Source organism: Drosophila teissieri, chromosome 3R (genome assembly GCF_016746235.2).
Source record: "Drosophila teissieri strain GT53w chromosome 3R, Prin_Dtei_1.1, whole genome shotgun sequence".
Classification (NCBI taxonomy): Eukaryota; Metazoa; Arthropoda; class Insecta; order Diptera; family Drosophilidae; genus Drosophila; species Drosophila teissieri.
In genome coordinates this window covers 24,256,464-24,283,053 of record NC_053032.1, presented here as the reverse complement: position 1 = coordinate 24,283,053, position 26,590 = coordinate 24,256,464, and the positions used below count along the sequence as shown (strand labels likewise).

General features: G+C 42.1%; 1 protein-coding gene and 1 long non-coding RNA gene across 3 annotated transcripts in view; one reads left to right on the top strand and one right to left on the bottom strand.

Moving 5' to 3' along the window:
* Positions 1-26,442, bottom strand: part of LOC122619159 (protein pellino) — a 30,207-nt gene extending 3,765 nt beyond the window's left edge. The window contains exons 1-3 of the mRNA XM_043795907.1: positions 26,090-26,442; positions 25,423-25,557; positions 707-799 (exon numbers count right to left, since the gene is read on the bottom strand). Of these exons, the coding sequence (XP_043651842.1) occupies positions 707-799; positions 25,423-25,433 (104 nt within the window). The 5' untranslated portion in view covers positions 25,434-25,557; positions 26,090-26,442. The remainder of the gene's footprint in view (positions 1-706; positions 800-25,422; positions 25,558-26,089) is intronic.
* Positions 10,511-14,325, top strand: LOC122619160. Of its 2 annotated transcripts, none has more exons than XR_006326072.1 (4): positions 10,511-10,673; positions 12,342-12,489; positions 12,554-12,668; positions 13,534-14,325. It is a non-coding gene; the product is annotated as an uncharacterized LOC122619160 (long non-coding RNA). The 2 variants fall into 2 exon arrangements; XR_006326071.1 differs by having other exon boundaries at positions 12,554-12,675; positions 13,534-14,324.
* Positions 26,443-26,590: the final 148 nt, after the last annotated feature.

The following is a 26,590-nucleotide window of genomic DNA, read 5'->3' as shown; positions in this document are numbered from 1 at the left end:
AGCGGCGGAATGAATGGAGCTACATATGTACGTTTGACTGATTGGACTGGTGGTCGGAATCGTTGGGTCGTTTAGGTGTGTGAGGTTCGGTTGGAGATCCCACAAAAGTGCAGTGAATCTTAATTTATGAATGCGTGATGGACGATAATGGGATGTCAAAAGAATCTGTGTGGCTGGAGCTGGTTGGATGGTGTCAGATGCAACTGGTTAGCTAATCTTTGATCTACGAATGCCGAAGTAGGTAATCTGTTTAAGCCGCTTAGATGTTAATCAGCAAAGTGACATAATTCGGGTGTATTACAATTGATTCAGCTAATTATACGATTATCAAAACCACAAGAAACGTTTATGTGTTTAAATGCAATCAAAGACCTTGTTGAGCCTTCATCGATTAAGTAAATTGTCTTGGGATTCTGGGCTCTTGTGTAAATGCGTTCAAGTACACAAGAAAGCGAAAGTAAACTGCAATATCTTTATTGACTTGAGTACTTTATTGACCTAGCCTTTGTTTCATACTAAATGGCCTTGTAAAAGGCTTAAAATCGAAGAACAGGGAAGTCAAAGACTTCAAGTGCCCATTTCAGCAGTTGGCAAGCGGGAAACTTAGCCGTATAAAAGCACCTATGTAATTGTAGTACAAACAAAGTACTCTACTTCAAGAACTACACATGAATGTGCATTATTGTTATTGTGTTCTTGGACTCACCCGAGTATCACTAGTTCGCCGTAGCGCAATCGCGGTTTGTCATGACCATCGCCACCGTCTTCAGCCAGTATGGGAGATTCAGTGCCGTCGGTGCTGCAAGTGAAAATGGAGTTGAAAATTACATATTTAATGGAAATGCACATGCTTATGGTTTTAGTTGTTTTTTTATTTTTTTATTTTTGCTTTTTCGGTAATTCACACAAAGCCTGGAAACGGCTGCAACTGCTCAGCCCATTATGTTATGCAAGAAAAGGAAAACAATAAAGGAAAAGTTTTCTCAGTTAGCCAAAGGGAACGAAACACAACAAAACAAGAAGGAAAATGGCAGCAGAAAACTAAAGCAAAACAATTTCAAAGTAAATGCCAAAGAAATTGCTCATTTCCAACATCTCAGTGGCTCACACTTGGGATCCCCTTTCTTTCTATATATATACATACACTATTCGTATGTATATAAATTACTCTGCAACTTGTTGGTTTTCTAGAATTTCAAATGAGGAAGTGGCTCCGCTCTGTCTCCGCTGCAGTGCAGTGAGCAAATCTTAAGTTTTCTAAATGCCATCAAAATCCAGCGTGGATTGTGCATCTTCTCTGCCCAAGCAGCAAGTTCCTTTTCTGCCAGTGTAATTGGTTTTCCTTGGAAGTCTTAGGAGTGTGTCACCTTCCAGCCTGCCTCAAATTACTGCACCAAGATCGACAACTTGTAGGTAATCGCATAATTAGAGGGTTAATTATAGCCCAAAACTGCTGGAAAATTGCGCCCAATAACGACTTTCTCATTAGCATGGATGTGATGTGGATGTGGATGTGTCCCGGTTTATTTTTATTACATCTAATGCAAGTTTTGTTGGCTATTTTTTCGGGCACATCATAAACTTATTTACGGCAATCTAATAAACCAGCATGGCGCCGGTCCACGCCCACTCACAAACATGGCAAATGGATTCTTTTTTTAATGTACTCTACCGTCGGAGGTGCCAAAGGGGCTGGTGGGGTTCCAGGGAAGGGGGGTGGAAGGTTGGTGGTGCATGGTGGGGCTGCTTTGCTGCTGGGGTTGCATTGATTTTTGCTCGCTGCATTTAAACTTGCTCCCCTTTTGCGTGGGCTGAATGGGCGCCACAGAAGGGGGTGGCTCTTGAAAATGTGCACTGCAGACAGAATTTCAGGGGGGGCAGTGGGTTGCAGCCGGGGGGTGGTGGTGTGCTATGTTGTGGCGTGGCATGGTGCACCACCCAGACTCTGGGCGCGTGGCAAGGGGAAATGGCAAATGCTCATCACTCTCGCCCTGTCTGCCGACTGCCGACTGATGGCTGCTCTCTGTTTGCTGGCTTCAAATTAGCGCTGCAACGTTGTTTAGATATGTACAGACATATCTTCCGACTTGATGTACAGTCCTGTCTATGAGCTCTGGACAGCTTGGCATCATCGTTTGGCATTTGGAGCTGGAGCTGGCCCACACGAAGTTATACTTAATCAACTGACAGATATATTAAGCTGCGTACTGCCACAAACAGCTGGTTTTAAAAAAATATATGAATAAGTTTGAGCTGAAAATTCTCAACAGGCTTAGAGGTAAGGAACTGCTAGTTCTTAATACCATTTGTCATGCATATATTACTGCCTTTAATTAGGCGATAGTTACTACGCGAACAATGGGACCACCCACCCGGTAGCATCAGTCGAGAATAAACTGGGTTAAATTGATTAAGCCTGGCCTGATTAATAATAATGAAAGTTTGTCATTTGACTGCTGTCCAAATTGAATTCAATTAACAAACAAACTTTGGGGGGAAACAAAGGCAAACAAAAAACTCGAGATGTGATCATTATTGGAATCGGAGTAAATATTTACACAATATGCGTGTAGCCATGAGAAAAGTCCCACAATCCCCCGTCAACTGTTCACCCATCTATAGCCATCATCATATTGCTCAACATTCAATTGAAACATTTTCCCTTTTTCGGTACAATTCCCTTTAGAGTATGGTGGCGGGAATTCATTAACAAATCGCATAAATCTTGATTATTTGATACAACAGTTTTGAGGGTTTTACCAACCACCATGCCCCATGCCCCATTATTTGCGTGACTACTTCACATGCAATCAGCTGTGCGCTCTGCCATCAAGGAATCAAAGAATTTATCGATTTTCAAAGGCAACATGCCACTATTTGCATACATTTCAATTTCAAAACTAAACTAAACCAAGCACATTACGACAGGCCAACCAAAAAAGCTGGCAAAAAAACAGGAGTACATTGAAAACACTGTATGCTATGAAAAAAAAAATCACGTACACATGTAGCCAAACGGGGCATCCATGAGATACGATATCTTTGATGGCGCGACCCCCGAGTTTGTTCTGGTATTTGCATTTGCATTTGTATCTGTATCTGTACTTGTATCTGAATCCGTATCTGCGGTGCCGGCTTCGGTTTTGAACTTTTGCTGTTGTTTAGGGAAATCAATTTTGGTGCCTGTGTGTTTGGGTTTTCGCTGCACTCAAAAAAAAACAGGGCCCTTAAAATGGTAATAGGAAAAGTGCAAAGACATATGTATCTAAACCAAATTAATTGTATGAGAATGTTCTTAAAAAGCATTTGGTTTATATTAATAGTTCCAGCGGGTGATTTATTTGAAGTGTATAACTGCAGCTGGTATTTGTGAGGAAATGGGCGTAAAAGTGTGCTCCATTATACGTAGTTACCTCCCCGTTGCATGACAGTGCCCGCAAAGCATCGATTTTCGCCGGTTTGCCTTGCATGCAAAAGCCAGCTAGCAGCCCAGAACGAGACCCATAGTTGGACGACACAATCGCATTACAATAAATTTTCAAACTAACGCAAAGGGCAAGCGATTGCATGCTAAAAAGTGCAGCAGGACCCCCCAAACAACCAACAACCAAACAACAGCCATCAAGGGTAGGGCTCTGAATTCTGAAATCAGGGCAACCGAGCTGACCTGACCATAGGCACTGCAAGTGCCACCATTGGGTGCAACCGCAACGATTTAATGTCACGGGGTCGCATCGCAGCTTATGCAAATTAATTTGATTATTACACCAAAGTAAGCCACCTATGTATGTACATATGTATGTATGTATTCGTTGCACTCATTTGATTAGCCCAGGTGAGCACTCGCAAGGCTTTTAGCGTCTGGCTGCACCTCTAATTGAGTTTACCGCGGGGTCTGCGGATGACAGGGTCCAAATGTGTGAAGTGCAACAAGCGACAGGCAGCGAGAGTCGAAAGGTCAGCGGGAATGGAAACACAGAAATCAATTGTGCAGAGGGGGAATCGAGTTGTATTAGGCTGTGAATTAACCTTTAGTGAACCCAACCCAACTTACCCAATAAGTGCCCAACTTGAAATATGCCATGAAAAATGAGCTTCTTAAACATTAAGTTGTTTACAAATCGAATAAGCTTCTAAGACGCAACTTATTGTAGTTCGTTAGGAACATTGCCATAATACATCCACCCTCATTTGCAGCGTTGTGGCAAACCAGCAAAGTAGGGCCATAACTCAGTGCGACAACGATAGCGAAACTTTAAAAATAACATTCTGCGGGCAAAGTTTTCGATCAAATTCGGTTGGCTGTCCTCAGCACCAAATGGCAGCTGCATCTGCTTCTTCGTTTGCTCCAGATTCTCGGTGTGGCAACAGGGGACTCCGCTCACTATATTTATAACTTTCATAAATCTCTGAGTTTGCCTGTCGTCAACAGCAGAGGAGCAGTGAATGGGGCAAAGTATGGGGAGCGGTGGCTCTATTTACATGCGGCGACAGTGGCGAAGAAGTGTAGTTGAAGAGCAGAAATAGATAGTTGCACTTCTTGTTCATCCGTAGCATTTGAAATTTGAGTAGGGTGAAGAAGTGCCAGTGGTAGAATATTCAAACTGCAGTGTCGCCACTCGAGTGTCATGCCAAATAAATGCAGGAACCAGCAAAGTGCAATGGCAGATTAAACAATAAACAGCAGGGAAACAATGGCAGCCACACACTCGCACACAGGCACACACAACACACACTCTCAGGTGAGAAGGGCGGACAGACGACACTTTTTTTGCGCAGGTAAGAGCAGGTGTTTCGTTACCATATTTTATGGTTAAATTTGCGGTCTGTGCTTCGGTTAGCTGATGGGCGAAATGCCGGGCTCTTCTCATGCTTCCCATGCCCATTCACATGCCGTGGATGTATCTGTATCTGCGTTCTTGTATCTCAGTATTCGTATTCGTATCTGTATCCATATCCGCATCTGTATCTGTATCTGTATATGTGCACATGTCTCTGCCACACAGCTGTTTGCATTTCAAGAATGAAACTCTCATTGAGACAACTTCAAAAAACATTCACGAAAAAAACTCGTTTTGCCAGCGAAATTCAAGCCCAAAGAATGGCCAAAAGAGCACATCCAAATTGCGGAGCATACAAAATAAGCAAGGCAAGTAAAATGTATACCCATAAGCATACGAGCATATTATTAAGCAACAAATTATCCATGAAACTAGCTCGGAAACGCTCAAGAACGATCTTTGAAGTGCAAGCATAAGGAGATGTGTATTTGCATCCCAATATAAGTATAATATAAGTATCCATTAGAATCCAAGACCCACTGAGTATCTTCTAAACTGAAAGTGTACAGCTCGCAGGACTGTGTATCTTTGAGATACAACTTATTGTGAGCGGCCGACAGGGTCAAAGTGTTTGTGGGTCTGGGCTGGGTTTTTTAGGCCTTGTTAGCGGCGTCTCACTAATTCCATTTATGCAAATTGCCGCTCGTCAATTTCTTAACCACTTTTCTTTAAACGCAAACGCCCGGCTGGAAAACAACAACGATAGCTCTTTCTTTGCCTCACAGTCGCTTTTAGTTTGTTACATAATCAGCAGAAAGTTCATTTCAAAGCTTGTTTGGTGTCGCTGGTAGTTTTAGTTTGGTTTATATTGTATTGTATTTTTTCCACAAAAAACACATGTCTAAACTGAACAATGGAAGTTATACTTTTTTGTCCAGCACTGCTCCCTGATCTTGCCAGTTTTTTGGTTTTTTTTGTTTTTTGTTTGCCTATGCAGCGGCACGTCTCGAACAATATTTTTGCCATCGGCTTGCCTTTCCCAGCTGCTTTTTTGGCAAACAAATTTGCACTATCCAGCACCCCAAAGACCAAAACAAAGCTGACTAAAATTAAACAAACAAACAGACGGCCAGGGCAGCAAAAAAAGTGTATTTAGTTTACTTGGCAAGAGCAAACGTCTGAGCTGCTCTTGAGCACGTTTTTTTTTTTAAGACTCTTTGCAAAAAGAAGTATGCTGAATATGCAAACTAATATAAATACATAGCATTTATCTATAGATCCGATTATTTTTTGGGCCTAATAATATCTGGTTATCTTATTTCTAATGTCATAAACTGAGGAAGTTAGACATCTTATCTTAGCTTTAAATATATATTTATTTATAGCTAGCTTTCAGTTTCCATCGCTGCAAACTTCTATTGACCGAAAAGAGTATTTTCGGAACCCTTTGATCGTTTGCGTGGCTAGTTTTCTTTAAGCTTCGGCTGCATTAGGTTCCTATGTTTATGGATTTTTCTCTGCCGACTGACAGTAGTATTCGTTTTTAGTTTTTACCCTCCATTCGTGCTTCTTTTCCCCCGTTTTTTGTCTAAAAATAAAAAAAAGCACGCGGAGTGCCAAGATGGAGAACCAACCCATTTCCATTTCGCTTTTCATTGGTGGAGTGTTTCTATTTCTGCACTAGCCTCCATTACCAAGTAGTCTGCTCCGATTTGGAGCATTGTTTTGTCTCACTTTTGGACTCGTCGTTGGCTGGGATGCATTAGTTTTGTGGTAACATATAAAAACCGAACTGCTCCCATCACCACCACACTGCAGTTTGTCATCTTAATGAAAGCATGAATATGCTAATTTCTTGGTTTTTTTTTACGAGCAAAACGTCATTATCGCTCGCGTTGCTTTCAGCCATTTTAATAAACAAATGCCAAGTGCTGGGTTGAGCTGGGCACGACTTTTTGCTGCCAGTATGCGTGATTATGAAACTAATGACAGGCTTATAGATAGTAGAAATGAACAGTGGAGAATGAAGGGAATGATATTTGCCTGCTCGCCTATAGAAACCATTCTCCCATCATCGTCAGCATCAACATCACCATCTTCTCAATAGATGGCATTTAATTATTCTGCCCAGCTAAATGGATCTGGGAACGGTCAGCAAAAAACACTGGAGTACTGCATGTGCCACAACCATTTCATCATCTATTCTTTTAGCTCTGTGCATATGATGTCATGGGTTAAATACTATGATATGCACTTTTGGTTTTGCGATAACACATTTGGACTTTGATAAGAAGCAAACTCAGCAAGTTGCCTTCAAAGATGCTAGTATATAGTATATAGTATCTACAGCATTTCGAAATAAAACCAATGAGTTTCACTGATTCATTTACTTTACGGTGACTAAACCATTGTTCGGTATTCCCAGTTCATTTTCAACAACCATTTTCGAATTTCTCGTCATAAATGGACACAGGTTGTTAAACTCATTAGCACCCAAAAAAATAATAGAAGGGAAGAATAAATCATCCGCAAAGAGAAAACAAGTAATAGTAATAGAAACAAGACCAGACTAGATGCTACCCTTGCTCAAATGTATGTAAACTGGTTTGCACATTAATTATATTACATGTACATTACAAATTGTTTGCTACATATTTGTAACAATTATCTCTTGACACTCTTCACTGCCAACTGTGTATTTATGCCACTGCTCATGCCACTTGCCATATTCCAGGGTATTTGCATGTGCAGCCCCACAGGCGAAGCGAAATCGCAGCTAGTTTGATGGGGCATTAAGTTATTTCTGCCGCTGCGTGTGGGCGGTTCCTCTGGCGGTCCGTAGTCCGTAGTTGGTCGGAAAGCGCTTAATTATGTAGGCCCTCCTTCACTACACAATTCCCCTCTAAACTGCTTCGAAATGGCCCAACAAACCAGCAAACCAACACAGCACGCCTCGGCCTAATGAGCAAACGGAAATTGAAACTTTTTGGCGCTGTTTAAATAAGCATTTAAACAAAAAGTGACATAATTTGGCCAAATGAAAAGCGAGAAAAAAATGTGTGTGTGGAAAAACAAAAGCGTTACATTGCAGGTGCGAAAGCAAACGCAGCAGCAAGAAAGCCGAAGAAAAGCAAAGAAAAAGTTATGAAAATAGTCGACACAGATGCGTGACTAAAATCGTTATGACATAATAAACACATCGAGCCAAAGCAAGGAAATAAAGTAACTAAACCAAGCTATCGCCTATTTTATAACAATAAATAAATCTAAATGAAAGGTTCATTCGTTTCCTAAAAGTTGTTCAAGAAACGCTATCGAAGAAGCCGTCTATAAATTCTATTTATGACGAAGAGCCAAACGAGTAAATTGGAAAAGGGAATAGGGAATAGGGAAAAACTGGCACAACAATTATCTGACAAGCCATTATCAATCGATCGTCAGTCTATTGACCCATATAAATGGCTCAGTTCGGCTCGCCTCCAACCCGAATCCCCACTCCCCACTCCCCAGAGTTCATTTGGAAGAACCTACATTTGCTCAACGCTCAACTAATCGTAGATCAATCATTAGAGCGGCAAAAACCTTTCGATACCCTTACTTTGTGGCATTACCAATAAGCTATAATTCCGATAACGTAATCCCGTAAATGCAGTGGAGCTCCGGTAATGGAACTAAAATGCTCACATATGAGGTTCCCATAGAATCGGGATTCCATAGGAAAAAGATTTCCCTTTTATTAGCACTTAACATTAGCTCTCTAAAATGACATTAAACATATTGATCCTGGAAATAGTTGTGCTTATAAAGCTACTTTACGTGCCTATATCAATCACCTTTAATTACCCAACTATAATGAACTCCTGACATCTCCCAGAGTATCTCCAGATCGGTGCCCCAGAAATAGTATTCCTTTTCCACTCGAATGCAGTACCTCCCCATTTTTGAGGCACCTTCTTAGCAGTCGATTTCTTTGTTGTCTGCTGCAATGTGTGTGGCTGGTTTATTTTTGGCCTTTATCGCTCTTTTTTTTTTTGTTTTATTTTTCGTCGTTCCTGTGCTGCTGCTCTGAACATGCCCAAGCAGCCATGCGTCCATCCATCCGTTGGATCGCATCGGATCGAATCGAAACGAATCGAGTCCATTCCTTTGCTCACTTGGATTGGATCCCCCGAAAGAATGACTCTATTTTTGGCAGCACTCTAAGATTTATGATCAAACGTCTGCCACTCCGACAGTCGATGCAGCTCACTTTTGGGCCGGCTCACTTTTCAGTCGGCCATGTTTACACACACTTTAATTGCCGGCCAGCGGAGAGGAACAGCGGCAACACGACAGGAAATACTCGGCCGGTTTTCAAATTGGCTATTTCTTTCTGGCCAGGCCTGGGCACCGCAGCTCCGCAGCTCCGAGCGATGGCTCTCTGGCCATAATCAAGGCAATTTAATAATATGTTACGCTGCACACAATTTCACCTGCAAGCGCAACAGCAACTCAGTCCATCCAAAGCAAAAAAAAATCAGAAAAAAAGTAAAAAAAGAGGAGTTACCTCTGCGATCTTCTTCTGGCAGCAACGAAAATTGCAATTTGATTCCAAAATTATGCGTTGTGCGTACCAAAACTCCCATACAAAACTATTGGCCGAGAACAAAGCCGAAAAAAAAGAAGAAAAAGGCGGGGGATCAATAAAACTTTAGACATGATGTACGTGACACTCGAAGTGCTGATCCAGCGCAAAGAGAATATGCGAATCTGCGCATTAGAAAAAGGTCTTTGAATCGCAAAATTAAATAAAACTAATAAAAAGCGGCGAAACGTCATGGCAACAGCAAAAGCAACATTCACAACAAAAGCTGCAACAGCAAAAGCGGCAGCTGCATAAAGGGCAACACTTGGCTCGTCGATGTGGCTGTTGGGTAGCAATTTTGCACGTAATTCGTCACGTAGCTGGATGTTGTTGCTGTTGATTATGCATTGAAAATGTTCCAGCCAGCAAACAATCTGCATGGCCAAAACGCAGACACGGCCGACCCAGTGGAGCATGGGCGGCCAGGAGTGCGGTGGTGTGGTGTGGAGTGGTGCGGAGTGGAGTGGAGTGGAGGGCAGGACGAGGAGGAGCGAAAGGAAAATAAGGCACTGCACCTGGGGAAAAGAAAACCCATCGAAAAATACACCTTGAGAACCAGTTATGTTCAAAATGTTACGCCCAAATATCATTTATAATATGATTTGGTCTGGAATATGATCTGAATTCTAACCAAGTTTAAGTTTAAGTTTAAGTTTGGGTTTCCTCCTCCTCCTCGCTTAATTATCGCCCAACTACTAAGCAACTGGGTGGCTTAACAGCTCGTTTTTCTCTCAGTGCAGCCAGAGGAAGAGAGCGGGAGAGATGCCAGCTGCTTGTTGATTGCCGGCCGCGAGCGAAACTATGAAAATGCAGGCGCAACAACAACGGCAACAATCAACATTCACCAATTAATGTTAAATTGAAATGAAGCCATAAAATGGCCAAGGCAAATGTCTTGCCCGGCCACGCCCACAGGCCAAGCTTACGCCCCCCGATCAGCAGCGCCGGTTCAATGACATTTCGCCAAAGTTTCGATTGACATTTCGAACGAAATCGATATGCGACAATGGGCCAGTAGCACAGCTTTTCCAATCCATAACATTGAAGCCATCGCAAAAACTGAAATTCAAATTCAAATCAAGGCGGTCGGCTCGAATTATGTCAATCAACCCGGGCTCAACTACGTACGTAGATGGCAGGGCAGAGCAGTCGGATGTCAAAGGTCACAGACCAGAAAGCAAACACATAACGGACAGAAAGCGTGCAGTTTTGGGTCAGACACGGCATGACCTCCAATCTCCGATTCCAGCGAAATTCGCCTCCAAAGGGTAAGGATGGGGAGCCACTAAGCGAGTGTGCGTGAATATTGATTCGTAGATTGGTTGGTCGGTAGTTGGCAGTTGGCTGTTGGTAACCATAGGTTTAGGTATAGCATTGTAACTTCCGTTACCTCCGGATTATACAAGCCAATCATCAAGGGCTATCGATTGCCCGGGAAAAGCATCATTACGCTGATTGCCCCTATCGATGGAAGAGAGGTTCTGTTCCGTTCCCTTCCCTATACCCACTGTACCCCCCCAAACAAATTAACCGTCAAGTTGGCTGAATCACATTTAATGTGTTCCGTTCCTTCCAATTATACCTGTCGCTCGCATTTCTCCGTACTACGCTATGCTAATAATTAATTGGAAATCGTTGCCCAGCGCAACTCCTAAGCACCAAGTAGGGTATAATTTCCTCGAAAATCCATCAAAGGTACGAGTGCGAGTATATGAATCGAACAAATGTCCCATTCGTCATCGGAAGTCCGCAGGCGGCGCAAACAGTCAGACTTTCGGTACGCACCTAAGTATATGTTTATTTTAATATCAAGTGCTCCTTTTCTCCCTCTCTCCTCTCCTTGCCCACCTTCACCTCCACCTCCCTAAGCCCACCCACTCTCGGCCCCTTTGAGAAGCCCCTCCAGCTGGCTGTTTTGTAACAACAAGCGCTGGCAAAACAGTTGTTGCCAGTTGCCAGGCCAACTGTGCCGATTATGTCACCGAGCTGTATGGGTTAAAGAACAGGCCCCTCCAACCACCCAACTACCTAGCCCCCATTCCCTATTCCACCCTCCGTTCCTGCAGAGGTTCCTCCTCCAACCACTCGACCACTTCTTGCATCCCGCGTTTATCATCATTACGTTCTGTGTTCTGTGGCATTTGTCGTCTGGCTCGGTTGCCTCTCTTGCCTCTCAGACGCCCCGCTTTTGGCCGGGTTCTCTGCGTCGTCGTGGCTCGTAAGCTGGCTTATTTCTGTTTCTGTTGACATGTCGAGAGATCTCGGGCCAGGCAACGCGAGTGTGCAATGGAGCTGTCAGGCTAACCGATCGAGATTTAAATTATTTTCGACAACTCTTGCTCGATGGTTAGACGGTTTGACGGTTCGACGTCTTTGAAACCCAAATAAATGTTTCTTTTTCAGTTTTCAAGGCCTCACAGAACTAGAGTACACTGAACACTATACCCTAGTTTCTTATGGTTATATAAAATATAATTTATATTTTACAACACCTGTACTGTTATATTGCCATTGTACCATTAACTGGGCTTATACCTCGCTTTTGCCTTTGTGACTTAAAAGCGACATGTGAGAAATGGCTTTTCGAGCTGTCTGAAACCGTTAATCGTAAAATGCCCGGGTTAATGCCAAAAAAAAAAAGATGGGAGGTCCCCTTGGCTGTGACATCTCTCCAGATCCCAAGCCAAATGCATATGTCAAAGGGCAACTCGCTAAGCGGCAGAGCAGAAATTTAATTGTTGAGAAATGTTTCGAGCCGCCCTTTCTGATGCTACGACCACGACCCCAATTCGGGGGACATGTGCCCTTGTTATGTGTGGCATACATATGCCACAACACACCACACCATGCCACACTCTATATGTACATATGTATGATGTATGTAAGGTTGCTGCTGTTGTTATTTCAATTTTGCTAATGCAACAAACGCTGCTCAGTTCCGTTCTAGTTTCCAAGTTTCCAGGGGGGGTGGCAAGCGCCCCCCAACCGCCCACTGAAAACTCCAACTGATTTGGAAACGAAATGCCAAGAATTTGTCGATTCGATTACGTTGAGTGAGTGCCCAAAGGTTATCCATCAGAGAGTGTACGTATAATGCAGGAAAAGCGCCCATTAGTCAAATTTACCAACGGCGCACTTTCAATTTTAGTTTTTCCACCCTCCCCCCACCCCCCGCTTTTCTTTCGTTTGCTTTTGGCCCCGGCAATTTGGAACGGATATTGGCGCAAAACTTTTATAGCTGCAAGTCGTGCTTACGTCCACATGTAAAGAGTAAATATGTTTATGAACGCTATGCACACACATTTTGATACGTTTCGCGCGCAAAGTTGCTACATTTTGGGTTGGGTGGGTTTCTATTCCGTTTCCGTTGCTCCACAAACACGTAGGATCTTATCAACGGAAGTGGGGTACTTTTAAGCGAGAATTCCGCTGCCAAGTCATACATTTTCGACCTTCGCACATTATTTTCAAGGCTGGCCAGTTAGCCCAAATATTTTCACAAATAGCATTGACCATTTCCACCGCCACGAACATTCTAATGTGTGGGTTAAAATACATTTTAAAGCCATAAATACTCCATAAAATTAGACAATAAACCTTTCTCCAAGTACTGCTCATCAATGGCGAAAGAGGTATTAGCAAGCATAAAAAAGAATAACAATATTTATACTTCTAAAAATAAGTATAAGCTTTATATGCCGCTCATCGCGTTGAAGAACAAAGAAATGTTCAAGAGCAAATACGCAATGATCATTTGTGGCTTTATTTATGGTTTGTTTACTTTATAATAAAAATCTATAAATACCAATGGCACACGATATCGAAAACAAAACCTGCAAATTATCACAAAAAAACGCTTGAAAAACTGTCATAAACGCTGCACCTAGTTATCGCCTCTGAATCAAAGTCAATTGGTCATCATTATACGCGCAAATCAATTTAACGCGCCCGGACAAATCGCAGACAAGTGTGCACGATACACGATGCAATGCCATCCATATCCATATACTCACATCCATATATCCACATCCATACTCACTCCCCACCGACATATTGAATATCTGGGGATATCTGTTCACTGAATTCTCAAATCGCCAAAGCGTGCAGATAATTTTTATTTAATTGCAGCAGCCGCACTCCGCGCACGAAAACAAAAACAATCTGAAAACGAGGAAAAGCCGAACGAAAAAATCAATTTCTCATGGATTTTTAATGCAAATGCTATGGCTCCCCATATGGACAAGCCCGGTTCAGGCCACACACGGTCGCAGTGGACACGCACACGGGTAATGTATACATATCTATATACCCCATAGATACTCAGATACCCATGGATATATGTATGAGCATATGTTCATGACAAGTAGCCAGCAGACGTCTCCAGAAAAGGAGGGGAAACCAGAGGAGGAGCAGGAGGAGGAGGAGTGGCAGAGTGGCGGAGATTGAAACAAAACCACAAATTGCGTTGACAAGTGCAGTGCACACATGGAGCGCACCACGAGCACCTTGGCGCAGCCTGGGATTTATGGATACGGATCGGAGGTGCCGGAGGAGTCGGTGGAGCTGGAGGGGATGGGCATGGGCATGGGGATGGGGATCGCCGACGGGGGACAGCGGGCATGTCAACAACATTGTGACAACGACGACGACGTCGACTTCGACTTCGTCAATAATCAGACGCTGAACCCAAAAGACGCAGCAGCAGACGATGTCGTTTCAAGGCGACAATGACAGACAGCAGCAGCAAAATCAACATCAAAAGGAAGTCTATCTGGGGTATAGTGAATCTAGCAATACCCTAGGCCAGTTACTTTTATATGTCTGGGGAGTCACAGAAATCCAAACATTGTTTATTATAAGCAACCAAAAGTCCGATAAAACGTATTACGTGTAAAGTGTACGCCAAGCGTGATTCTGCAGTTAATAATCGGGAAAGCACATTTTAAAATTATTCATGAATTGCTATTTACCTTAAACTTATGAATCGCAAACTCAGAACTCTTTCTTGACCGTATATTGCACAGCTTTTTGTGTAAATTACGACACCTCATCCAAGAGTATATCGCTCAACGAGCCGCATTTCTTTTCATTACTTCTGTTTGGCTTTGGCTATTGCGTCGAGCTTTTATTTTCTTTGACTCTTTTGCTTTTTATGCCGCATTGTTTGCAGCGACAATTGCAATTGCAATTGCCATAATCAGTGCAAACTCAGACGCCGACCGCCAACCGCCGAGCAAAGACAAAGGCCAAGCGAACTCACTTTCACGCGAAGAAAGGCCGGCGACAGGGGGGTAAAGTAAGGTGAGGTATAGCTTAGTATAGTAAAGTATAGTATAGTTAAGTAAAATAAAGAAAAGGTGCCACGAAAAGCTGGTCAGCGACATTGCCACATTGCCTCATCGATGATGATGATGATGGGGGGCCCAAGTGGAACCAGTTTCACTCCCCATCTGTGACGCAGGCAGCAAAACCCCATCAGGTTTTCATTTTTCTTTCGCTTTTTGCGAGTCTTTCATCGGTGATTTAATCTGTTTGAACTTTAGTTTTCCAGAGCAAACAATTGCCGATATTCAGCTTCATTAGAAGACGAGAAAGACACGAGATGATTGCCTTTGGGGCGACCACGCTTGCATACCCTTGAAGTTCTTATCGCTGATGACCGTTTTTCTTCATGAGGTTTACTTTAATATAGAAAAAATGATTGTAATATGCATTATCTGAAAGAAAATATTTATAGACTCAATATATAGACTCATCCACTAGAGCGCTGAGCTCTTCAGGGGCAAGTTCTTGACTATTTTAATGATCATTCAGCTTCAAGATGTTTAAAAATCACCATTAAAATATACATTAAAATATATATTTATCGTTATGGCAGTTTTCAGACCTTTTGTGTCTATAGCATATCATACAAAACAGACTTTGTAATTTATCTTACTCAATAACTGACCTCAGACGACAGTCTTAATTGATCTCTCTGTCTAATTCAATAACTGATCCAATCTAGCATTGTATGGTATCAACAGAATAATTGACTTTATTTGATGAGCAATCTTAATCCAAACATTTGCCAACTCAACACTCTTCCTTCTCTCATTTAGATGCATTATTCCACACAGTTTAATGGATTATTAATTTAAACAGTATTTAATATTAAACACGTTTTTTAGTTAATTGCCTGCTGCATCGAAAAACATTTTTTGCTTTGCGGTTATTGGTTTCTTTCCTTTTTATTCGCTTAATAAAAGCATTTTCGTGTTTTAATCACTGATCTGCCCCAACAATTTGTTAGTTAATTGCAGCAATTTCATGGATGTTTTGCTTTTTTCAGCTTCCCACTAATTGGCAGCAGATGTCGAAAGGGGCGTGGCTCATCACCGAGGAGGGCGAAAAGTGGGAGTGGCAAGGGGGTGGTATATTACGTGTAAATGACTAACAATTGAAACAAAGCATTGTAAGAAGAAATGATTCAGAGCGTCAATTGAGTTGAGGTCATCAAACAGGTGTTATCGAGTGGATCGAATGTGGGTCAGGTAAACGGCATTAGAAGAGAACTTAATGAGCATCCTAAAGATAAACCTATCGCGATTCTTGAACCCAGTTAATCTGAGCTGGAATGAGTACAATAGATCTGTAAATCTTCGCTTATCTTATCTGCCTGCTGCTGAGAAACCCCTCCTAAGCCCAATAATCCATGCGAATAATTAAACCAGAAGTAACTTGTTTTGCAGAAAGTTTGAGCAGGTAAGACATTGACCCATGATTAGGAGGATCAAAATGCAGGCACAGATTAGAAAAGATATCATGGTAAATTGCCTCATAACCTTTATTATCTAGGTACCTAAACTCGTGGCCCCATTCAAACTTAGTATTCGAATTCATGAAGAGATTCTCAATCTCTTTTTGCGGCAACGCGCACAAAGTCACGACCGCCTCTTGGCTTCATCCGCCTGCAGCCTTATCAGCAGAAAATGGTATTGTTATTCTTGGCCTGTCTCTCATTTTTGCGGCTGGATGAAGGCACGACGATAACAGCAATTACCATTGCATTTTCCGCGGATTTTTTGCAGCCAAGTTAGCAATTTACAGCCATGAAGAAGACATGACGTTATAATTCAGTTTACTGCTCACTTCATAACTCAAATTTTATGCTAAATTATCCTAAATAGTGCTACAGTTTTCATTCTGCTCCTTGATTTCTGCACAACTAACGTCAGCTGGTCATGAATAGTTAAGTGTTTACGTTTGGCCCCAAAAAGATGAAAGCAATTTGGGGCCAACTTATGCTCACAACAAATTACTTATGCGAATTTTAATACTTTTAAGAGCCGCAGAGAAAGATAGCTTGTTTGTGCGGAAACTAGTTCTGCTCTCTCGCTTCATCCCACAGATTTATCTTGCTCCAATTTTCCCACGTATCGAATGCAGACAACTTATGCATAAATAATAATCATAATGACACCATTGGTGTAACTTCCTCCCGATCGGTGGGTTTTGTATCCGACTGCTGGGGATATTACTCTCAACCTATCCCCGATGCCGACTTGTTAGCAGCATAAAGTGCGCAACATATTGGCAAAAATGTGGGTCAACTGCGAAACCGCAACAATAACACCCAATAAATGCCACAGCAATTGTGTGCCAAGAATGCCAGTATGTGTTGTGCTGCAATTGCAGTTACAAATCAGAGAGCCAGACCTAGATCCAGACCCAACCCAAACCGAACCAACTATAGAAAACCGAAATGAAGGCGCGCCTTAATCATCATCATCGTCAACAGAATCATCATTATTGTAGTCGTCGTCATCAAGAGCATAATCACGGCAGTTTGTTCATCAATTTTCGTCTGTTTGCCATTTGAGAATTGCGCGAAAAGTTATGCATGGTCTATTAACACTCCAACTAATGCAATTACGCACCAACTAACGTGGAAATTATGCAAGTAAACAGTTTAATTGGGTCACGAAATGGGCTCAGCCGGGAGAAGGGAGAAGGGACGCCCCGGGGAAATTGCAGAATGGCAGAATGGCCGTGTGCAACCGCCAAGTTAATCGGCGATTGCATCGCTCTTAGCCACAAAAACGGGAACGAGTGCGGCTTTGGACCCGGCCAGAATGCATACACTCATAGATAATGCATGTCCCGACTTTCCCCTCGTGGCTCTTTAGACCCCATTAAAAGTTTGTTTTAGCTGGAAGTGCTTAGTCATTGGAATACACTTTAAAGGTTTTGCCAAATGCATACTACAATTTATCATTTAAAAGCAAAGTATCCTTAATACCTATACTTTGTATTTAAACCTACTTTCTAAGCGTTAAAAATTTATTTATTTCAAACTTCATTAGAGCTTCATTTTCAGGGCGCTGCTCTTCCCACATAAATAAATTCCAGAAATACATAGACGTAGAGTAGCAATAATTAATACGACTCACTTGAGCTAAGTGGGAAGCTATTCTAGTTCTAATGCAGCTTAGTTTTATGGCTCAACTTAATTTCTTGCCAATTACAGTTGGCACATCTGAAACGAATTCTCAGAACGGATTGGCCAACCTACAAAGCCTTAGTTAACAAGGCTAACGAGCCTCCGCGGTCTGCAAAACTCAGCTGAACTCCAACTAGCTTCGCGGAATCGGCCCACGCGATTTTCAACTCTTAGCTAAGATACATATTTATGCGGATCCAACAATAACTAAGGAATTTCCCATTTCTGGTCTTTGTGATTTTTTGCAATTTCTGTGTCTCCGCGTGTGGGAAATCAATTGTTCACCAAAATAAACGCGTCCCAGGCAAAAGCTCGAGACATTGAGTTAGAGCCGTGTAATTATTTCAAATGAGTTCACAAAACCGCATAGATAAAAATAAATAAATAAGCAAGCCGGCCCGAAAAAGTTCGAAAAGTCGAAAAAAAAACGCAAAACCGAAACCAATTGAATCCACCTCCAGGTCTTGGCCAAAGTCAAGTGGCAATGTGCGGGGGCAGGCAACAGTTTCCAATTGCCTTAAACTCCGAAAGTTTTCAACCGAAACTTACCTGCAAAAAAAAAGAGCAGAGAAAGAAGACAAATTTTTTAGTATAAAATTTATATTGGAGCAAAGTTATTTTCAAGGAGGAAGAAGGATGGAACGAACGGCAGGACAGCAGCCAATGACCTAACACACACACATCCAAGCACCCACACGCACACGCACACTCACACATCGCCACACACACACCCACTGAGACAGCACTCACTTGGAGGAGAGCAATATCCTCTATCCTTTGTGGCAGCAACAGAGACTAGCACACACTCACTTTCCTGCGGGCACATTGTGCCGTGGAAACTCAAACTAAGCCAACTGGCAGACAAAGGACGTGGATCCCGATCCTCCCCCCACCCTGTCCACTTGAGGTCCTGGCCCACCAACGTCTTTCACCGGCCCGAGCTTAGCCAGGCTCCTCATCTTCGCCTTATTCATCGTCTTCACACACAGAACCGGAAATGCCCGACAAAACCAAAACACAAGCTGGCGAGAACAGGAAAGAAGAAATATGAGGAGCGAAGGAGCAGAGCAGCAGAACAGCAGAACAGCCCGCCGCAAACAAAGTTCAAAATGCGCTTAAAGGAGCAGTTGCCTACAGTCGGCCTGCATTTAAAGTGCAATGTGCCAGGGAATTAAGGTCAAATCATATACAAAAGCTCGTTGGCGTCTGGCAAATGGCTAAGGCAACAGAAACAGCAACTGCAAAGGTCTAAGCCCGCATTCAACATTCAGTTTTCAGCCAGCTTGGTTCGCTTTCAGCAGCGTCTGCGGTCTGTGAATCAGGAATCTAAGCCAGGCTTATTAGTGGCCCATAAAATATGCACATGCTGCTCATTAATTGACGTAATAAAAACCATGGCGTAGTACTAATCACTAAACACGAAAACGAAAGATGTTTAATCAACATCAATAGCAAAACGGTTTAACTTATTTGAAAGTTTGTCAAAATACTTTTGGTTATAATATAACACAAACTGTCTGAGCTGCTTCACTTTGAGTGGCAAAAAATAATTTGGCCCCTTGAGAAGTTTGCCCAAAAAGCCTGTGTTGAACTTCACTATTTTAGTTGGCTTTGCGAAACTTTTAACAGTTTTAGGGGCGGTTAAACGAAGTTTACGACTTTCTGAATATTCCACCTTGCATAAAAGTTTAATCGAATCGCCTGTCTGTCTTTCTGTCTGTCTGTCTGTCAACTGAATGTCCCTGTGGTCGTTCACCCTTGACTTCCTCTCCGTCGTTGCAGGCGACAACGACAATGGTGGCACTTTTTGTGCCGTTGTTTTTCATTAAGCACTGTTTCATTTTCCCCGCAGGATGTTGCCAAGTTTTTGCACTGCAGCTGCAGTTGCAGCCCGACGAGGCGCATATCCTGTCTGAGTCTGGACCTGCGGAATGTGATATGCATATTGTCACATGAACCCACCGGCATTCACCAAATTACCCATACATTTCACTTTAAGCAGCTGCAGCACTTGCAAATCAAAGTTAAATGCGCTCGTTGGGCAATTTTCCTATTCATTTTTCATTTTCACTTTCATATTTTTTCACACCACAGCCCGAAAATTTCATTTCATCAGGTCCAATGCAAATTTGTCGTAAATTGTTGTAAATTGTTGTAAATTACTTAAGCCAAGCCACCGGAGCAGCAAAAGAGAAAACTTTCACTTGGCCATTAGGTAAAAGAGGGGCAAATGGGGGGCGGATGGGTGGCATGGGTGGTATTGGTGGTTCCTTATGTGGGTCAACCGCCCGAGAGCATCAAACTTGCCTCCCATTTTGGGCAATCTCAAACGGTTCGTGCTTTTGACACTTCGAGTTCAAATGGCAATGCACGCCACGGCAATTTGGCTCCAATCTCAGGCGCTGTCCGCCAGAGATGTGCGCACTGATAAGCGCCGTGAACTTTGAACCCAGAGCCCAACTTCCCCCAAGCTATCGAAATTCGATCTCCTCGTTTTCCCAATCTACCAAAGTGGATTTTCCTCGAATTAGAAACTTTAAAGCTGGGATATCGTTAAATTTGTGATTTTACGAGCTACATGAGATAGAATATATTTGTTTGAAAGCAAACAGGATCCTTTTAAAAGCTCTAATATCTATCATATTATCTTAAAATATTTTTAATTAAGATAAAATTCAGTTTGTAATAGTTTGGCTAACCTAATTTAAAGAGAATAGATTGAGACTTGAATAGCTTAAATCAATTATTTAACCCTTCCCGGTTAGTCAAGATATTTAAAATGTTTAAAAACATTCATTTGATCCCGCATCTGCATTAGGGAGTGCCTACTGTACCGCGACTCAGATCGGTCAGCAGTAAATATTACAGCTGAATCGGTTTTCGGTCAGCAAATATAGGCAGAGCCGTGGAAAAGCGGTGGGTGGGGAGGTGGGAATGGGGCGGAGGATGGGACCTCGACGAGGTTGTTGATACCGATGATTCCGGCGCTCTTTGTGCTGCGAATGCGAAGGAATTCAATGGTAGGAGCACAACGGCCGCACTCGTGATTAGTACGAAAAGTTATTTTTATGTTTATTTAGTTTGTTTATCCAGCCAGCTCATGGGGCTGCTGCTGCTGCTGCTGGATGCTGAGTGCTGAATGCTGGATGCTGTTTGCATTTTCCGCTTGACATTTTCCGCCAGAGAGCTTATCAGAGCCAGACACACACGAGCAAATACCGTCCTAATTAAGTTTCCCTCTTTAGATTTTCAGTCCCAGATCCAGGTCACGTGTATTTACTTGTCTGATTAATTTTTGTTGTGTTTCTTTTTCCTTTTGCCAGCTAATCAGAGATTTTTCTGCACCTTATCAGTGCACGCTGCATTGAAACAAAAGTGAAATGATAAGCAAGGGCGATTGCAAACTGCAGCAGCAGACAAGTGGAAACGCTGAGACAGGTTTAAGCCCAACTTAAAATGTAACTCAAACTGGCAGTTTCGTAAGTCTAGAACGACCAAAGAGAAAGACTGTGAAATGGGGGGATAGCTCCAATAGACAGCCTGAAATGTTAATCCCCGTTTATTAAGCTTTCAGCTAAAGAACTGTCAAGGTGAGCATGAATTTCTGAGGCGGATGCTACCAATTTCCCATTCAAATAGCACTGACATTCAAAGCTTCGCTACATTTGCAACTCCCCCTGATATTAAAATGTGTCACATTTCATTCATTTAATTGAGCTAGAATAGGGAAATTCCAATTTCCAAAATTGGCATTTTATCGTTCGCATGATAAAGCGGTTGTAAATTATCAGCTTCATAAGCTCAGCCCTGTCGCCCTGATAAGAATATTCATTTCGTCGGCTTTAAAGTACATACATACATATGTATATACATAGAAGATAAAGAAAAATGGGTTCAAACTTGCTGCGAGATATAGAAACCACAAAAGGTTGAGTTTGAAGACATTTCAAGTGATGTTTGTATACTGATGGTACATGTAGTAGTTTGTTGTAGTTTTTAAAATGTTTTAATGAAACCAAAATGCCATATGTGTACCTACATAGTTGGTTTTTAGTACCCTTCTCGGCAAAGTAATTCCGGCGTTATTCACTGGAGTCATGGGCATGAATAATATCAGTTAATTATGTTTATACGAGGGTATGTGCATATGAATCAGCCAGAAAGGCTTTGTGTGTGTGTAGGTAGTTGTAATTTCATAAATAAATTTGCACTTAACAAATGAGCAACATAAGCAAAATGTTGCTAAGCGCAGCAGCAACAGGCGGTGGTAAAATTGCAGTCTGGGGGGCCGGAGGGGCAGGCAGAAAGGGGGGCGACAATGGGTAGTGGGAAAACAACAAGGAAGTCCGTGAAACAAAGCCAAGCTCAATGAAAAAACGGGGCAATGGCAGCCGCCAGACAAGAGCAAACAACAACAACAGCAACACCAACTACACACATAGTATAACAGCCTGCAGAACGACGGAATTAAATTTTAATTTTAATCGCCAAAAAAGAATAAACAGATGGAGGAACGAAAGAAAGAGATGGACAGAAATACAAGGAAGCGACTTATTCCATACAAACCATACATTCCTACATATGTACAATGTATGTATGCACATACACCCATGAACATACATAATGGGGATCGGCGTGCAGACAAATAAATTTCCAAGCAGAAGGCAAGCGGCCGCTGTGCAGCCACTGAAAACAGAAAATGCAAGCGCACAGCTGCGGCCAAGATAATAGGACACAAAATAGGGTGACGAAGAGTACTAATCAAATGTATAGTGTAATGATAAGATGATAGATAAAATAATAAAAAGAACCAATGAATAAATAAATATGACATCATTCTTAACTAAATTAACTAACAATTTGTAAACATGTGAGAAATATATACAGCAAGTTTGCTTCGAAAATAAGTTGATTAAATTTCATGTGAAACTATACTGCTACCCGCGCCTGTGCACGCATCGTGGAATTTAATAAACACCGATCCGAACAAAACAGACCAGAACAGACACGGCCATATGCATGAAGGCTGTGTGGATTTGTACATAAATCCCTGCGAGACGATCGCCAGAGCCACAACAACTTCCAAAACAACAACAACCAAGGAACCCGCAGAACAACAATAATAACAACAACAACAACAACAACATAGGGAACAGGTCGCGGACTCAGGTAAACGGCAGGAAGTATGCGAGTGCGAGCGAGACGGCATCGATAAGACCCACTGCCGCTGTGATAAAATATATCGATAAAAGGGGCAAGCAGGTAGTGTAGTTGGAAAAAGGCCTGGAAATTGTGGAAAAGCAGCAATGGAGGGGGCGAGGAGAAATGATGCTGAGGGGGCGCGACAACGAAAACAACAAACCAAAAATCTAGAAAAACTGAATTACAACAACAAGGCCCTAACAACTGTAAAAAATGCAACAAGAAGAACCTGCTTGGAATAGCAGCAGGGCAACAGCAACAACAACAGCATCAACGAAAGACAGAGAAGGCAATAAGAACACGAAAAACAACGCGACAAAGTAATGGAAAACGAGAAGGGAAGTTAACGGTGAAAAGTCGAATTCTCTGCACCCTACCAGTAATAAAAATATATATATATGTATGTGTTGGGTTAATATCATATAATGAACAACGGCTTCAAAAATGTACTATTATTTTTGAAATTTAAATACTGATACTCTGTCAGCACGACAAACAACCCACGTAAGGGTATTCAGATTGCTAGATACAAAGTCTATAATTAAGCAAGCGAGAGCAAGAAGCCCAAAGGAGTGGGAACGAGAGAGAGAGAAAGAGAGCGCGGGCAAGAGAATGCAACGTATGCAGTTATTTATGTAGGCGCTGCCTTGTTTTTGTTGTTGCTATTTTGGGGGCCCGCAGATGAAAAGTCTGAAAATCGTGTAGAAAATCAAATTGCAAACCCGAACTCCACTTGGACATTATGTTGTTGCTGTTCTCTGTGTTTTTCGTTGTTGTTGTTGTTGCTGCTGTCGCTGCCGCTGCAGTCGTGACGTCAGGCGCATGCGTTAAACCGAAGCCGCTTTTCTATTTTACTGTCATCTCAACGATGTTATGGCGCTGTATCCTTTCAGTTTGAAGTTTAGGGGTATTCCCATTCCGGCGCCGTGTTGGCAACACTATTTTTTTGTTGTTATTTTTGTATTTTCATTGAGAGCTTTTCACTCAAGTTTTCATTTACCTAAACACTTTGAACTTGATGGTGGGGAATAGAAAGCAGTTATCGGTAACTAGTCATCATCTGTTAACCCAACTGGAAAAAGGGTATCCCAGGAATTGAATTAAGTGGGCTAAAGATTTGCATACCCTCTATAGAGAGGGTGTAATGAAACATACTATAGCTAGCTCTTCCTAGAAAAACGTTTTTGTTGGTATATTCAACTTTGATTGTTATTAAATTTAAAAATCCTAATCAAAAATACAATTTCATAAACCAGCCAATGAAAAGTACCACTGATAAAAACATCAAACAGTACAAGTACAACGTTAATTAAATTACTTTAATCAGTTCAAGTGTGGAAATAACGACAATACCTGGAAATCAATTATTTTTTATTGCTGTGCGTTGGATCTCAAGAGGCTTGCATTTAACGTTAATATAACAAGCCCCTATATTGCCTTACTTAAGAACTTTACTACTTTTCCGACTGCAACTCGCAGTTCTTAATGGGTGAATAATAATATTCTACGCGGGCAGTAAAGATCCGGTTTTGAAAACAGAACCTTAACGGCCTTCTGTATGCGTTGTATTTTTTACAATTTGTTTTTGTTTGGGGAAAAACGCACACGAAATTTATGTGGCGTTGCGTTCTGGAGTTCTGGGTTCTCAGTTCTCAGTGCTGAAACATGAAGATTTCGGTGGTGCCGTGGTGCGGTGGTGGGTGCTGGAAGTGCAGCCAGAAGGGGGTGTTTTTCCCAGCTGGGGGTTGGTTGTTGTTGGAGCCGCTGTTCGGTGGGAAAACAAGGAGTTGGGGGGGAGGGGCAAAAAGCAAGGCAGTGACAAAATGCGCACACAAATAGAAACAGCAATCTTGCATTGCGACGTAGTAGCGATTAACAGAAACCGAAAAAAAGAGGAAACCTCACAAGGAAAACAATTACAAATTGCGTTATAATTTGTGCGATATGGATGCGGTGAGAATGTGAAATTGTTTATCAGACTTTTGGGGTTCAATAGACCCGACACAGGCGCGGCAAATGCAACGCAAAACACAAATCTAAATACGAAGTACAGGGAACCTCAGCAAAAAATGAGTTAAACAAAGCTTATAATTATTATTATTTAGCTATTTTCACTTTCCAATAAACCCATTCTAAGCAATAGCACTGGTTTTTATTTATGGATCTGCTTTAGGGGGCGTTGACTGTAGAACAGCGTCTGTGACGAACATAGACGCTAATTGGTCTGTCGAAATGGGTTAACGACATTTCCCGATATCGGGGAATACATGGGCTTGACTGATAAGACTGAATCTAACTGAAAATGCATTTACAATTATCGAACGATTACTTACCGTTTCACCATTTTGTTGGTTACCCCCGAGTTGTTTTCCTGCTGAGTGCCAATATCAACGGATCTGTTATAATCCAGTTTTGATGTAAAGATTTTAATGCGACGGAAATTAATTTTGCCGATCTTTTAGTCAAACCTTTAAATAATCGATATGGATATTATGGATTAATCTTAATTGCTTTTCAACGCGACTTTTACTTCCTAGAAGGCGAGAAGTATTTTTGGTTTTTTTTTTGTAAGTGATGGAGGCGCAGCAGGAGTCCAATTGGAAAACATAAAAAACAAGAAGGAGGGAGGGGGGTGCATAAATTTATTTATATTTCACAGGGCGCTGCTGAATTTGTTTCGAATTTTTCTGCTGCTGCGACGCCAACGCAAGGTTTTATTTTAATTTTTTTTCTTTTTCTCGTTGACTGCACGAAAAATCACTTTATTGATCCGCTTTCGCCGTAATTATATTCACGTTTCTGCAGTGGAAAACGTCGGAGATTAGCACGCAATATGAATGCACTTTAGATTTTTCCCTTGCCCACTTCTCGCCCCCGCCCCATAAACCACCGCGTCCCCTCGCTTTTCCGCTTTTCCACTTTCTTTGCGGCGCTTAGTCACTTCGCACCACACACACACTAGCACACTCTCAAAAATCACACTCCGATTTGCATTTTTACCTCTCGAATGCGATTTATTCAGCAATCTGCTTGGGATATTATTGATATTGCTTTCGCACTGGCTCATCCGCACACAGAAACTAAAGGGATTTTCCTGTGTTATTTTCCGATACACATAAACAAAGCTCGCGGCGTTTGGCTTTTCCGCATCTCGCGCGCGTTTTCGATTTAAAATCGCATCGATTTCGATCGCCTGGCAGTTAACAGTCGCGGTTTTCTCTGAAAGCGAAGGCAGTGCCTGCCGTTACTTTTGTTTTGTTGTTAATTGTCAGCGATTGAACGGCGTAGACAACAACAAATAACGATGCGTGCTGATGCGGGCGGTGGTTTTTGTTCGTTGGAGCAAGTGTGACTGCAGGTCGCGAAACTGGAGAGCCCACTCGAAACGCCTACACCGAAAAGTATGGCTAAAAAATACCTAACACAGCATTTCACGCATTCTAGCGAGGTTTCCAACCATTAGCTGACTTACAGAGCTCTGTTAAGCGCTCAAATTGAACT